General features: G+C 39.2%; 1 protein-coding gene across 3 annotated transcripts in view; it reads right to left on the bottom strand.

Annotated features, from left to right (window-relative positions):
• APPBP2 (amyloid beta precursor protein binding protein 2) overlaps positions 1-14,365 on the bottom strand; it is a 70,757-nt gene extending 56,392 nt beyond the window's left edge. For 2 of the 3 annotated variants that reach the window (XM_022552528.3, XM_089900977.1), the window contains exon 1: positions 13,789-14,360. In XM_022552528.3, the coding sequence (XP_022408236.1) occupies positions 13,789-13,926 (138 nt within the window). In that variant the 5' untranslated portion in view covers positions 13,927-14,360. Of the gene's footprint in view, positions 1-13,788 lie in introns of all 3 variants that reach the window. The other variant, XM_089900978.1, reaches the window with a different exon arrangement.
• Between the last annotated feature and the right edge of the window lie 320 nt (positions 14,366-14,685).

The following is a 14,685-nucleotide window of genomic DNA, read 5'->3' as shown; positions in this document are numbered from 1 at the left end:
ACAAAAAAACAACTCAGAAAGGTTTAGAAAAAGATATAAAAGAAATCAAGTTCAAAACTATGGTCTAGGGACTTCCCTGGTGGCGCAGTGGTTAAGAATCTGCTTGCCAATGCAGGGGACACGGGTTCGAGCCCTGGTCTGGGAAGATCCCACATGCCACAGAGCAATTAAAGCCATGTGCCACAACTACTAAGCCTGTGCTCTAGAGCCCGTGCTCCGCAACAAAAGAAGCCACTGTAACGAGAGCACGCACCGCAACAAAGAGTAGCCCCTGCCTGCTGCAACGAGAGAAAGCTCGTGCCCAGCAATGAAGACCCAACGCAGCCAAAAGAAAATAAATAAAATGAAGTAATATTTTGTTTTGTTTAACACACGTAAGATACATTTATTATTGCTCTCTAATCTCAAAATTCACTTGAAATGTAGCTCCGAAAAAATTAACTTTGGCATATAACTTGATATTCCTTTACTTTGCTCTCATATTACATTGTATATTACATGTAATGTTCTTTATCTGTTGTTTGATTACAATCTTAACGTGTTGTCAGATTACACATTCTTGGATTAAAGTACCACAGAAGTATTTTAATATAACGCACACTTAATTAAAAAGCATTGGGTTGGCAAAAAAGTTCATTCGTTTTTTCCTGTAAGATGGCTCTAATAGCACTTAGTTTTCTTTAACTTCATTCGAAACAATTTTGTTAGATAGTATTGTGACAGCTGCCATATCAGCGAGCATTAAAAAATAACTTATCAAAATTGGGGAATTTTTGTGTAGCCATTTTAATATTGAAGATGGAAGAAAAAAGCAACATTTTCAGCATATTATGCTTTATCATTTCAAGAAAGGTAAAAACGCAACTGAAACACAAAATAAGATTTATGCAGTGTATGAAGAAGGTGCTGTGACTGATGGAACGTGTCAAAAGTGGTTCGCGAGGTTCTGTACTGGAGATTTCTCGCTGGATGATGTTCAATGGTCGGGGAGACCAGTTGAAGTTGAAAGCAATCAAATCGAGATATTAATTGAGAACAATCAACATTATACCATGCGGGAGATAGCCGACATACTCAAAATATCCAAATCAAGCGTTGAAAATCATTTGCACCAGCTTGGTTATGTTAATCGCTTTGATGTTTGGGTTTCACGTTAAGTTAAGCGAAAAAAGCTTCTTGACCATATTTCCACATGCAATTCTCTATTTAGATGTAACGAAAATGTTCAGTTTTTAAAACAAATTATGACGGGTGATGAAATGTGGATACTGTACAATAACGTGGAACGGAAGAGATCGTCGGGCAAGCGAAATGAACCACCACCAACCACACTAAAGCCCGGTCTTCATCCAAAGAAGGTGATGTTGTGTATATGGTGGGATTGGAAGCGAGTTCTCTATTATGAGCTCCTTCCGGAAAACCAAACAATTAATTCCAACAAGTACTGCTCCCAATTAGACCAACTGAAAGCAGCACTCAATGAAAAGCGTGCAGAATTAGTCAACAAAAACCACGTAATCTTCCATCAGGATAACGCAAGACTGCATGTCTCTGATGACCAAGTAAAAACTGTTACAGCTTGGCTGGGAAGTTCTGATTCTTCCACTGTATTCACCAGACATTGCACCTCCAGATTTCCATTTATTTCAGTCTTTACAAAATTCTCTTAATGGAAAAAATTTCAATTCCCTGGAAGACTGTAAAAAGCACCTGGAACAGTTCTTTACACAAAAAGATAAAATGTTTTGGGAAGAAGGAATTATGAAGCTGCCTGAAAAATGGCAGAAGGTAGTGGAACAAAATGGTGAATATGTTGTTTAATGAATTTTTTGATGAAAATGAAAAATGTGTCTTTTATTTTTACCTAAAAACCAAAGGAACCTTTAGGCCAACCCAATAAATGCTTTCTTCTGGAGGTAAACCAAATATTTTAATTTCTTGCTTCTTATAACATTTTAATTGCTCAGCTGTTCCACTCATTGGTTCTATGTCATACTTTAAAAAAAAATACAACTGACCAACATGATTTTTGTATCTTCCAGGGCAAGGTGCTTTGCTTATTGGTTAAGTAAGGAAAAGGTTAAGTGGAAATGTTCACATTATTTAAAGCACAAGAAACAGTTAACTCTCAAACGGGAAGGTAACCCTTTCCTAATGTTTAAATACACTGTCCACATATAAAGATACTAGATTTGCCATCCATTAAAAGAGAAATTGAGTTTTTTCCTCAATCATTACAAGAATGAACTTATGTCTAATACACAGATTCTCTAACTCTGTCTCTCGCGTGATGGGTCAATGGCATAATTTTCAAGATACCATGATTGTGTTAATGGTGGAAGATGCTACCGTGGTACAAGTGGAAGGTCAAAACAAAAAACTAGTTGGATGTAAAATCTAACCAACAATGATAACCAGCCACATAAAACTCAATATGTATCAGTGATCTCTACATTTGGGTAAGAGGTTTCTCAACTTCTCTTCTTAAACCTTCACTACCAATCTTGGTGAAAATTAGGAGTGTATCCATGAAGCACTAGAAAGAAGATAGCATGGTTATAACAAAACATTCTGCCTCTATAAGAAAACTCATGCTCTACAACTGAAACACTGTAAATCAACTATACTGCAAATTTTTTTAATTGTAAAAAACAAACCAAAAAAACTCATTCTGTATTCTAGATAGCCAACTTTAAAACATTTTTCCCTTTGATCCCAGAACTGCATATACATTTTTAAATTAGAAAATATAGAAAAGAATTTATAAAAAAGAATAACATTCATTCAATTTTACCATCTAGAGAAAATCACTGTCAACATGACAACACGTTTCTTTTTGGTCCTCTTTTTCTTAGTGATTTGCAGGAGTTTTCAGTATGTTTCATAAATTTTAATTCTCCATTATGGATGTTAAAAACTTTTTTTTTCATTACACATTTTTAAGTTATTAAACTTGGTTCCAAGACACAAGAGTTAGAGAGAAATCATATCTTTAAAACTCTGAATCTTCCAATCTAAGAAGAAAATATGCTTCTTCTACACTTATTGAAGACTTTCAGATTTCTGTACCCCTCTTTTTGGATTTACTCCATGGCATGTTTTCTTTTAACGAGTAAAACATATTCTTTCCTATATTGCATATAGAAAAATTATCAAATTTTTAATTATAAATGTGTAATCATCCTCCACTGAATTATCTTATTGTAGTTTTTCACTTGATTTTGCTGGATTTTTCTTATTCTAACTGCATTGGTTAGCCCTTCAAGAATGTTGAATATGTAGCATACAGCTCCAGAAATAAGTCTGAAAATCACTTAAATACCAGTAATATCAAATGTTATTTGAATATACCCAAGAAAGTATCTAAAATCGGCGCGAGTTTTGTCTGCTGAGGGAGGAGAACAAAGAGAAACGTATAATTTCTCAATTCTTTTACAGTTTTTAGTCTATCAACTTCTCTCTTGGATCATTTGTATCTTCCTAGAAACAAAATTTCAGTAAGGTTTTCAGACTGATTAGCACAGAATTACATAAGCTACTGTACATCTAAAGAAGCTGTTCTATAACTTAAAAAGCTATTTTTCCCCTTTCCACTGTATCTATGGTTGTTTTTACTTTCTCATTCCTAATTTTGAGAATGTGAGCTTTCTCTCACACTTGTTGATCTGGCTAGCTAGTGAATTAACTACTTAGTTGAATTATTTACTTTTCTTTTAAACCAATCACCTCAACTTATTTTTTTTAAGACTTTAAAAAAAATAAATTTATTAATTTTATTTATTTTTGGCTGCGTTGGGTCTTCATTGCTGCACGTAGGCTTTCTCTAGTTGCGGCAAGCAGGGGCTACTCTTCATTGCGATGTGCAGGCTTCTCGCTGCGGTGGCTTCTCTTGTTGCGGAGCACAGGCTCTAGGAGCACGGGCTTCAGTAGTTGTGGCTCGCGGGCTCTAGAGCGCAGGCTCAGTAGTTGTGGCGCAAGGGCTTAGTTGCTCCATGGCATGGGGAATCTTCCTAGACCAGGGTTCAAACCCGTGTCCCCTGCATTGGCAGGAGGATTCTTAACCACTGAGCCACCAGGGAAGTCCCTCAACTTATTTCTTGGTCACACTAATATTTTAGAATATCAATTTTTAGGCTATTCCCCTCTTAGTACAACTTCATGTCCCAGATATTTTATTCTTAAAAATTCAATTTTACTTCTTTTATATATCAAAATAATACAGTCATAAAAATCCAAGCAGTATAAAAAAAAAGAGGATAATAAACAAAAACATAACATAATAAGTACTTTGCTTGTTATCTTTTTTTAAAATAATTAGAGATCTTTATTAATGTTAAGTGTAAAACACAGCCTACTAAATTAAAATATTAATAATGTTCCTGGATTTTCGAATATTTGGAAGATACTTTAGGAAATAATTTTGTTGATCCAAGTTTCCTTAAAAAACTCTGTCAAAGGATGTTTGAGTGGATTCTCTTTTCCTACTCTCAAATGTCTTGGAAGCTAAGGAAACATTTTAAATTATTTTAATTTTAAAACTTTTTAAAGGTAATATAGTGAGCATGATAAAATTGATAATTTGAGGAATTTATTCTACTTAGAATATTACAATAAGCCAATAGTAACATCAATAAATGGATATAATTTATTTAAGAGAGAATATATGTACAAAGTTAAAAATGACTATAATCCTATCCCTTGAATAAACACTATGAAATTTTGTGTTCCTCTAATTTTTTTCAATACATATACAAATGTACACATATATTCCTCCATTTAAAAACAACAGGATTCTATTATTCACACTACTTTGTAACAAGCTTTTTATTCTCCCCATGTGCTCTCTAATTCAGTATACACAGCATCCTCATTCTTTCTTTTTTTTTTTTTTTTTCTGGCCACGCTACACGGCATGTGGGATCTTAGTTCCCCAACCAGGAATCAAACCCGTGCCCCCTGCAGTGGAAGCATGGAGTCTTAACCACTGGACCACCAGGGAAGTCCCAGCATCCTCATTCTTTCTAACTGCAGTATGATATTCCATTCCTGACTGATTAGCATATAGTTGTTTCCAATTTTTGCCATCATAAACAATACTGTACTTAATATTCCCAAATAGAATTTTCTGCACAGTCAACAAGCATTCCTGTAGGAAAAAAAAAAATTTAATGGTATTGTGGATTAAAGGGTATGAGTTATTTGAATGATTAAACCATGACAATCTAGTAAGTGAAGATGAATGTTAATTTTCAAACCTTTTTATTGAAGTATAACATACACACAGATGAGTGCACAATTCATATTTAAAATATAAAGCTCTAAGAGGTACAAACTATTATGTACAAAATAAGCTACAAGGATATATTGTACAACACAGGGAATATCACCAATATTTTATATGAACTATAAATGGAGTATAACCTTTAAAAATTGTGAATCACTATATTGTACACCTGTAACTTGTATAATATTGTACAGCAACTATACTTCAATAAAATATATATATAATTTAGGATTTCCCTGGTGGAGCAGTGGTTTAGAATCCGCCTGCCAATGCAGGGGACACAGGTTCGAGCCCTGGTCCGGGAAGATCCCACATGGCACGGAGCAACTAAGCCCGTGCACCACAACTACAGAGCCTGTGCTCTAGAGGCCGTGAGCCACAACTACTGAGCCCACGTGCCACAACTAATGAAGCCCACGCACCTAAAGCCCATGTTCCACAACAAGAGAAACCACCGCAACGAGAAGCCCACATAGTGCAACAAAGAGTAGCCCCCGCTCGCGGCAACTAGAGAAAGCCCACGTGCAGCAACGAAGACCCAATGCAGCTAAAAATAATTAATTAAAAAATATATGGGGCTTCCTGGTGGCGCAGTGGTTGAGAGTCCGCCTGCCGATGCAGGGGATACGGGTTCATGCCCCGGTCCGGGAGGATCCCATGTGCCGCGGAGCGGCTGGGCCCGTGAGCCATGGCCGCTGAGCCTGCGCGTCCGGAGCCTGTGCTCCGCAACGGGGGAGGCCACAACAGTGAGAGGCCTGCGTACCGAAAGAAAAAGCCATATATATATATATATATATATATATATATATATATATATATAAAATTTAAAAAGGAAAATGAAAGAATAAAATGTAAAGCTCAATAAATTTTCACAAAGTGAACACACCCATAACCAACATACAGATCATAAAATAGAGTATTATCAGAATCCCAGACACCTCCCTTTGTGCCCCTGCATAGTCACTATCCTCCAAGGATAACTGCTCCTGACTTACAATACTTGTGATTAATTTTGCCTGTTTTTGAACTTTAAACAAATGGAATCACACTACATATCCACATTTTCCAAACCGCACCAAGGTTCCCTGGGGCATTGCAAGATATTTTAAGTTTGAAAGAAACAATATTCCACATCTGTATTAAACCATGCCAAATACTAGATTGCTATATTCCTTTCAACAACATCTTATCTTTGTGAAGCAGCATTTTCAGTGGTTGCTATAATAAAAGTAATGTGCAAAAATCATTATGGAACAGAAAATGGAATGGTAGTGACCAATCCGATTCCAAGATGTGAGAAGTTGTACAGTGCCCGACAAACACACACAACCCAGTAATAATTGTGGTTATTTAAGAATGAAGTACACTACTCTTTGTTCTTTCAATTTTTGTGCACTATTCTTTTAATGGCTCTTAAGTTGTTAGGACGTTAAGTATTATTAATTGTTTATATCTACTTAATGAACAGAACTGTTAGGTATTTCTTTTGGCCTAAGGGTGCTATGAGGGGAGAGTTTGGGAGCCTCTGATACATACTCCTATGACTGATTTCTTTCACTCAATACCATTTGTGAGATTCACCCATATGGTTTCTAACAGTTGCAATTCATTCATTTTCATTGCAAAATATTCTACTATACGACTACTCCACAATTTATTTATTAATTCTCCTACTGATAGACATTGGGATAGTCTCCACTTTTTGGTTGTCATGAATAGTATTGCTATGACCTTTTTTTTTTTTTTTTTTTTTTGGTCACACTGCACAGCTTGTGGAATCTCAGTTCCCCAACCAAGGATTGAACCTGGGCCATGGCAGTGAAAGCACCAAATCCTAATCACTAGACCACCAGGGGACTCCCTGAACGTTCTTAAGTGTATATATCTTGAGATGGAATTATAGGGTATATATATGTTCAGTTTTCGTAGATGATGCTAGTTTTCCAAAATGGTGTATCAATTTACATTCCCACTAACAGTATATGAGAGTTCTGATTGCTCCATATCCTTACCAACACTTTTTTCTTTTTCATTTACTCATTCTGAGGAAAGTACAGGAGGACAGCGATTTCCCTGAAGACAAAATGAGGTTGAGCATTTTTCCAAATGTTTGACAGGTCCTTGGAATGTCCCCTTTTGGATGTCTATTGAAGTTATTTCTCCATTAAAAAAAATGGGTTCTTATTTTCTTAATTTCTAGTTCTTTACATGCAGGATGATTCCTTTGTCAGATATATCTGCTGCAAATATCTTCTACTCTGTGGCATGGCTTTTCCCTTTTTTAAAAATAAATTTATTTATTTATTTTTATCTTTGGCTGTGTTGGGTCTTCATTGCTGCGTACGGGCTTTCTTTAGTTGCGGTGAGCGGGGGCTACTCTTTGTTGCTGTGCGCGGCCTTCTCACTGCGGAGGTTTCTCTTGTTGTGGAGTGCAGGCTCTAGGTGCGCAGGCTTCAGTAGTTGTGGCGCGCAGGCTCAGTAGATGTGGCGCACGGGATTAGTTGCTCCGCAGCATGTGGGATCTTCCTGGACCAAGGCTCGAACCCATGTCCCCTGCATTGGCAGGCAGATTCTTAACCACTGCGCAACCAGGGAAGCCCCGGTTTTTCCCTTTTAATGGTATCTATCTATCTATCTATTTATGGCTGAGTTGGGTCTCTGTTGCTGCGCGTGGGCTTTCTCTAGTTGCAGTGAGCGGGGGCTACTCTTCATTGCAGTGCGTGGGCTTCTCATTGTGGTGGCTTCTCTTGTTGCAGAGCATGGGCACTAGGTGCGCGGGCTTCAGCAGTGTGGTTCGCAGGCTCAGTAGATGTGGCACATGGGCTTAGCTGCTCCGCAGCATGTGGAATCTTCCTGAACCAGGGCTCGAACTGTGTACCCTGCACTAGCAGGCAGATTCTTAACCACTGCGTCACCAGGAAAGCCCCAGCTTTTCCCTTTTAATGGTATTTTTTATGAATAGATGTTCTTGATCTTAATGTAGTCCAATTTTTCAAGTTATCTTTATATTTAGCTCATTTGTATCCTATTTAATAAATCTTTGCTGACACAGTGAAAACTTTTTTTCCTAAAAAACTGTTTTTTCACATTTAGATCAGCAATCCACCCAAAAATGGTAACTGTGTATGATATAAGGTAAGATCGTGATCCTTCTCCCCCTACATGGATATCTAACTGACCAACACCATTATTTGATTTTCCTTTCTCCATTGTACTGCTGTGTCACTTTTATTATAAACCAGGTGACAGTATACACGTGTCAGTCTGTTTCTGGACTGTATTGCTCCATTGGTCTATTTGTCTACCCATGTGCCCAAACCATCTTATCTTGTTACAGCCTGATATTTGATGGTGTAAGCCCTCCAGATTTTCTTTCTTCTTCATGGTTGACTTGGCTTGACACTGCATTTTAATTTGCATTTCATCTGAGTATCTTTTGATATTTATTATGATTAGTATTAGATGTTTTCTTCTTGTATGAGCTAGCTGTTCAGGTCTTCTGAAAACAAGTTGGTTGTCCTTTACATACTAATTAGTATTAGATCTTTCTGTATTAGGAAATTCACTCTTCATGTGACAAATATTGCCATTTGCATAGTCTTTTTAAAAAATGTGCTTACAATTTTCCCCCTATTTTTTAATGTACTCAAAAGCATCAATTTCTTTTTTTCCTCCTGGGTTTTGGTTTCAGGCTTAGAAAAGCCTTCTCTATGCCAAGACAGCATTAGTGTTGGCAAGATGAGTAACAGGACTTCACGTTTTACATTACTCATTTTTATAAAGTTTGACATTTTTAAAATTTGTAAATTACCTCAATAATTTCTTTAAAAAAGAATTTCAGTCATTTCCCACTCTAAGATACCCAATACTTTATTCTGATATTTTCATGATTTCATTTGCCATATTTAAATCTTTAATTCACCTGGAATTCATTTTGGTATAAGGTGTGAAGTAGAAGTGTAACATTCCCCCCAAATAACCAATTTTTCCCCATTTATTTAAAATACAGCACTGTCCTATAACTTTATTATGTAATATATTCTTAAATATGCTTTGGTTTCTATCTAGTCTGTCTACTATGTTTTAGTAATGTTCTGTCTACTGTGTTCTATAAATCATTTTCCCTCTTTGCTGTTCTTGTGCCAATACCATGTTGTTTTAAAATATATAGCCTTCTGGGCTTCCCTGGTGGCGCAGTGGTTGAGAGTCCGCCTGCAGATGCAGGGGACGTGGGTTCGTGCCCCGGTCCGGGAGGAACCCACATGCCGCGGAGCGGCTGGTCCCGTGAGCCATGGCCGCTGAGCCTGCGCGTCCGGAGCCTGTGCTCCGCAACGGGAGAAGCCGCAGCAGTGAGAGGCCCGCGTACCACAAAAATAAATAAATAAATAAATAAAATATATAGCCTTCTAATACACTTGACTATCCTAAATACTGTACATCTTAAAAATTTCCTTGGCTCATTTATTCTCATGTAATTAATTCCTCCATATAAATATATTTAATCAGTTTCCTATACCCAATAAAATTCTGAGATTCTGATTCAAGTTGTAATAAATTCACAGCTTAAACTGACATGAGTGGACATACTTATAACATATTACCTTCTCATCCAGATACATGGTATGGCTGGCTATTTATGTTTTTTTATGCCCTGCCTCCCTTAAAGTTTTTGCTCTCAATTTATTAAGCCTAAGAGTTTTTTTTTTTTTTTTTTCGGTATGTGGGCCTCTCACTGTTGTGGCCTCTCCCGTTTGCGGAGCACAGGCTCCGGACGCGCAGGCTCAGCGGCCATGGCTCACGGGCCCAGCCGCTCCGCGGCATGTAGGATCCCCCCGGACTGGGGCACGAACCCGTGTCCCCTGCATCGGCAGGTGGACTCTCAACCACTGCGCCACCAGGGAAGCCCAAGCCTAAGAGTTTTTTATGTGAAAAGAATATTAACTCTTTGGCTGTCAAATACGTTGCAAGAATTTATTTTCAATTTGTCACCAGCCAATTAAAAAAAATATTAGTTGAGGCTGTATATAACTAAGAATAGAAATAAACACAGAAAAAGAAAAATTAATTCAACTCTAATACTAAATCAGGCATTAATTCGTATGGTTTTCAGCATGAGACTTACAATAATAATTTTTTAAAATCCCAAATTATTAAGTTTAAGACTGAAAACAATAGAACACATTATGGAAACACTTCACTGGGTCAAAACTTAAAACTCTATGGAAAATTCTGTAATTGGAACAGGATAAAATAGGCCATTCAGCAGTTACAATAAAAAGAAAAGTTAATAAACTTCACTCTTTGAAGAACCCAGCCCTTCACTCTATTTGCCTTCAGTTTGTCTACAATTTTACAATGCTTTCTATTCACTTTATCTACTTCTACACCCAAATTGTTGAGTACCCTTAGAGAAAACCCATTCTGATTCAAAGACATTATCCTGTAGGATACTCTTTTATGGAACCATCTATATCTCCTATCATTTTTTTTAAAACATATTTTTACTGAGCCTCCCTTTCTATATAACTTAGTAGCCATTTCCAACTTCTGTTTAGCCTTTCTACATAAAAGCCACCACTTCTATCCCTGATTCTCAGCAGATGATCTTACCTCCTAATTCATAACTACCATTCTTTGCAAACTTAGTTATGTAGACACTTTATGTCTTTAACTCTTTGCATCTGATCTTAGAGAAAGAAGTATTCCTTCCTCAACTCCAATGTAAGACTAATACCTTCGACTTCCCTGGTAGTGCAGTGGTTAAGAATCTGCCTGCCAATGCAGGGACATGGGTTCAAGCCCTGGTCCGGGAAGGTCCCACATGCCGCGGAGCAACTAAGCCCACGCACCACAACTACTAAGCCTGTGCTCTAGAGCCTGCGAGCCACAACTACTGAAGCCCGCGCACCTACAGCCCGTGCTCCGCAACAAGAGAAGCCATCGCAACGAAGAGTAGCCCCCGCTCGCCGCAACTAGAGAAAGCCCGTGCGCAGCAACCAAGACCCAATGCAGCCAAAAATAAATAAATTAAAATAAATAAAAATTTTAAAAAAAGACTAATACCTTAACTTATGCAGGGTGAAGGAAGGGGCAAGGCTCATTAATTTAACACTCCTACTCAACGACTCTGCTCCATAATTTATTTCCTGCCTTACTTGTATATTCAACCTCTCATTCCGTTTTGGTTTCTGCCATTCAGCCAATAAATATATTCTAACATCTTCCATTCTTAAAAAACAACAACTTTCACATTTTACCCTTTCTACATATCAATACCTCTCTCCCTTCCCTTTTTAGGGCGCAGTCAGCCTGTCTACTTCTTCAACTCCCATTCATTCCATAACCCCATTTCCTAAAGCTTTATGAGTGTGCCTTCACCTGAAGCTACTGACAAAAACTAACATAGTGACACTAGACTATGGTGAATCAGGATGGGGAAATTTTTGATTGCACAAATACTATTATTTTGTCTATGACTATGCCTATTGATGGAAGTTGGGACAGCTGGAGGGAGGGATCTGACTGTGAGTTTCTCCTTGGCTCTAAATTGGAGAAAAGTGGAAACTGTAAACATTAAGCAAGAAAGCAAGGTACACAGGAACTAAATACTAGGTATGAGACCTAGACTAAATTACTTAACTTTCTCACCTATAAAACAGGGTTATACCCCACTTTACAGTTTAATTGTGAGGCTTAAACAAAATAACTGTGTAAAAGCACTTACAGTTCCAGGCACATGTTAAACACCTTCCTTCACCTTAGCACAGTGCCATATTCCCTACAGGCACACAGCTATTAAGGAGTACAAGTGTACCAAAAAAGACACCATATTAAATCTTTGTGGACTATGTGAAACAGAAAATGTGGCAAAAGCACCATCTGTTCATACTCACTATTAATAATCCACAAATGAAAAGCTTCAATTAGAAATAAAAGTTACTAGAAGATATCCAAGTACTTTGAGGGAATTCAACCACTAAATATACTTTGATCAAATTTCCAATGATTTTCTCTAAAAAGTGTAAAAGATTACACGCGATTTATTAAAATAGATAGAGTTAGCATACATGAAAAGCTGCAGTTTCCCAGGTTGAGAAAGAAATCCAACTCATCCTTCTTGGGAGGAATGAATCTTAAATATACAACACTTCCTTAGATATGCACAAAAGTAAATCAATGTATCAAAGGGATCTGGAATAAAGGGAGATTTTTCTCTAACTTCCCCTCTCCCCAAATAATAACATAAATGACCAAAATGAATATTCCCCAAATATCTAGGGGGAAAAAAATTTAATTGTTAGAATTGGTGTAAAGCAGCTGGATTTAGTAAAATGCAGCAAGTCAGCTGCTTTCTGAAAAAATATTCGGGGTGGAGAAAGTGGGCAACCTTCCCAATGAAACAACTGCCATAAAACATCATACATATATAAGAACGTACACATCTGTTAAATATCAGTTTACAATGTTCCAGCCAACTCACAAATCAAGAGGAAGTGTTAGATCTAAAAAATAAATCACACTTTACTTCTAGTCAAATTTTGCGTGGGTGGCTACAGGAGAAGAGGCGTCATCCACGCCGATTCAAGGCAAAGAGGACTGAATAATAAGTCCACTGTTCACATTCAAATGTGGGGGGAGAGGAAAAGGGAGGCTCCCAGTCCATAAAGTTCTCCTCCCTCTCTAAACACTGCAAAACTGTCCACGTCTAAAGACACTTACCCCTGAAACTACTTGGAGACTGACTTGGAAACTTTTTGTTCAGATTTCTGAGGGGGAGCGATTTAGGAATGCTGCAAGATTACAACTTGCAAATATATGAACATACTTTAAATTCTAAAGTTTTTTTTTTTAAGGATTTTCCCCCTTTCAAGTAGTTTATCACCACTCCCATGTTAATAAAAACCCCTATTCAACCCCTAGTATATACAAAAACCAAAGCTTTAAAGGAGATGCGAATAAGACAGATGACTACTTCCAATAATTCCTCAACTCCCTCCCAATTAGGCAGAAATAGGTAAAGCTAAGGAACAAGAAGCAGAAGAAAAAAGAAAAAAACTTGGGAAGGAGGACGGCGAGAAAAGAAACTAGAAAGGAGGGGAAAAGAGCAAAGAAAAGTCCAGCTGATGGTGACACTTAATTGGGAAGGAAGGGCAGAAAACATCCCGAAGACACAGGCTAGAAGGGAAGGACTGAGTGGGACAAGGGCGCAATAGAGGAAGTCCACGCAAAAGGCCTCCCCAAAGGGGCCCCAATGTAGGAGGGAACACCAAAAGGGGGAAAAGACTCATTAGGAAGACGTATCCATCAAGGCCCAATATCTTGCAAGACAGAGGCTATCAGATGGGGTGTTTCTATACTGGTCACCCCGACACCGCCCCATATGTCTCGGAAGACGACCCTGCTACAAGGGGTAAGGGGTTAAACGCGGGGGTTCGCGGACGTGAAAGGGGGTGCGGCCCCAGGGGTTGCTGCAGGAGAGCAGAATGCTGGCCCACGGTCCGTACCTTATAGTAAACATCGAACTGAATGTTCTCGGGTAAGGAGCGGATGTCTCGGCGTGAGCGGATGTAGTTGTCCACGACAGCGGAGATGGCGGTGTTATAGAGGGTCTCTGGGATCCACTCTAGTTCCACGGCCGCCATCTTCCTTCCCTCCTCCTCCGCCTCCTCCGCCTCCTCCTCCCGAAGGCCCCCGCCTCCCTCCGTAGCGAACTCCTCGGCGGCCCCGGAGGATTCCGAGGGGCGGCGGCGGCCACGCGGGCACACAGCAGAAGGGCGCGGCTGCCCTGGCTCCTCCGGGCGAGCTGGGGGCGGCGGCAGCGGGCGTAGGCCCGTGTAGAGAGCGGGCCGGGGATCCGGGAGCTACCGGGCCGAGGCCTCACATTCCGTGTTTGCAAGCACCCTGGGATCCGTCCCAGTGCCTCTCTCTGCAGGGGCGGGACTACGTGTGCGGCGTCATGGCGTCAGCATACGCCGACGCGCTGGAGGGAAGAAATGCGGCAGGCAAAAAACTTGGGAAGAAAAGATCCGTGATCCCGCCCTCGGGGAACATACTTTCCGAGGGCGCTGGAGTTCCGTGGATGGGGGTGAGCTTTTTTCACTGCGACAAGTTATGACAGGTTTTTAAGCAGCTCCTTCCGAGTCACCGGCCGCATCAGCCCTTTCTGCCAATCCTGCTTGGGGGGTTCTTAGGCACGGACCCTTTCCAGGCTCAGGTAGAAGTTTGGGTGCAGAGTTATCAGTCCATTAAAAATCATGCATTCAGAGGATTCACATTACTCTGGAAACCCTCCCTTAGACTCCGGTCCCTAAGCCAAGTTAGGAACCTTCGGCCCAGGAACTAGGGATCAGGATGGAAGGGAGACTTGCATTGTGTAACCATTTGCCCTGTTTGAACTTTAC

The sequence above is a fragment of the Delphinapterus leucas genome, chromosome 19 (assembly GCF_059928025.1).
Source record: "Delphinapterus leucas isolate spDelLeu-1000000601 "Yukka" chromosome 19, BTC_Dleu_Yukka2, whole genome shotgun sequence".
Lineage (NCBI taxonomy): Eukaryota > Metazoa > Chordata > Mammalia > Artiodactyla > Monodontidae > Delphinapterus > Delphinapterus leucas.
This window is presented reverse-complemented; position numbering and strand designations above follow the sequence as displayed.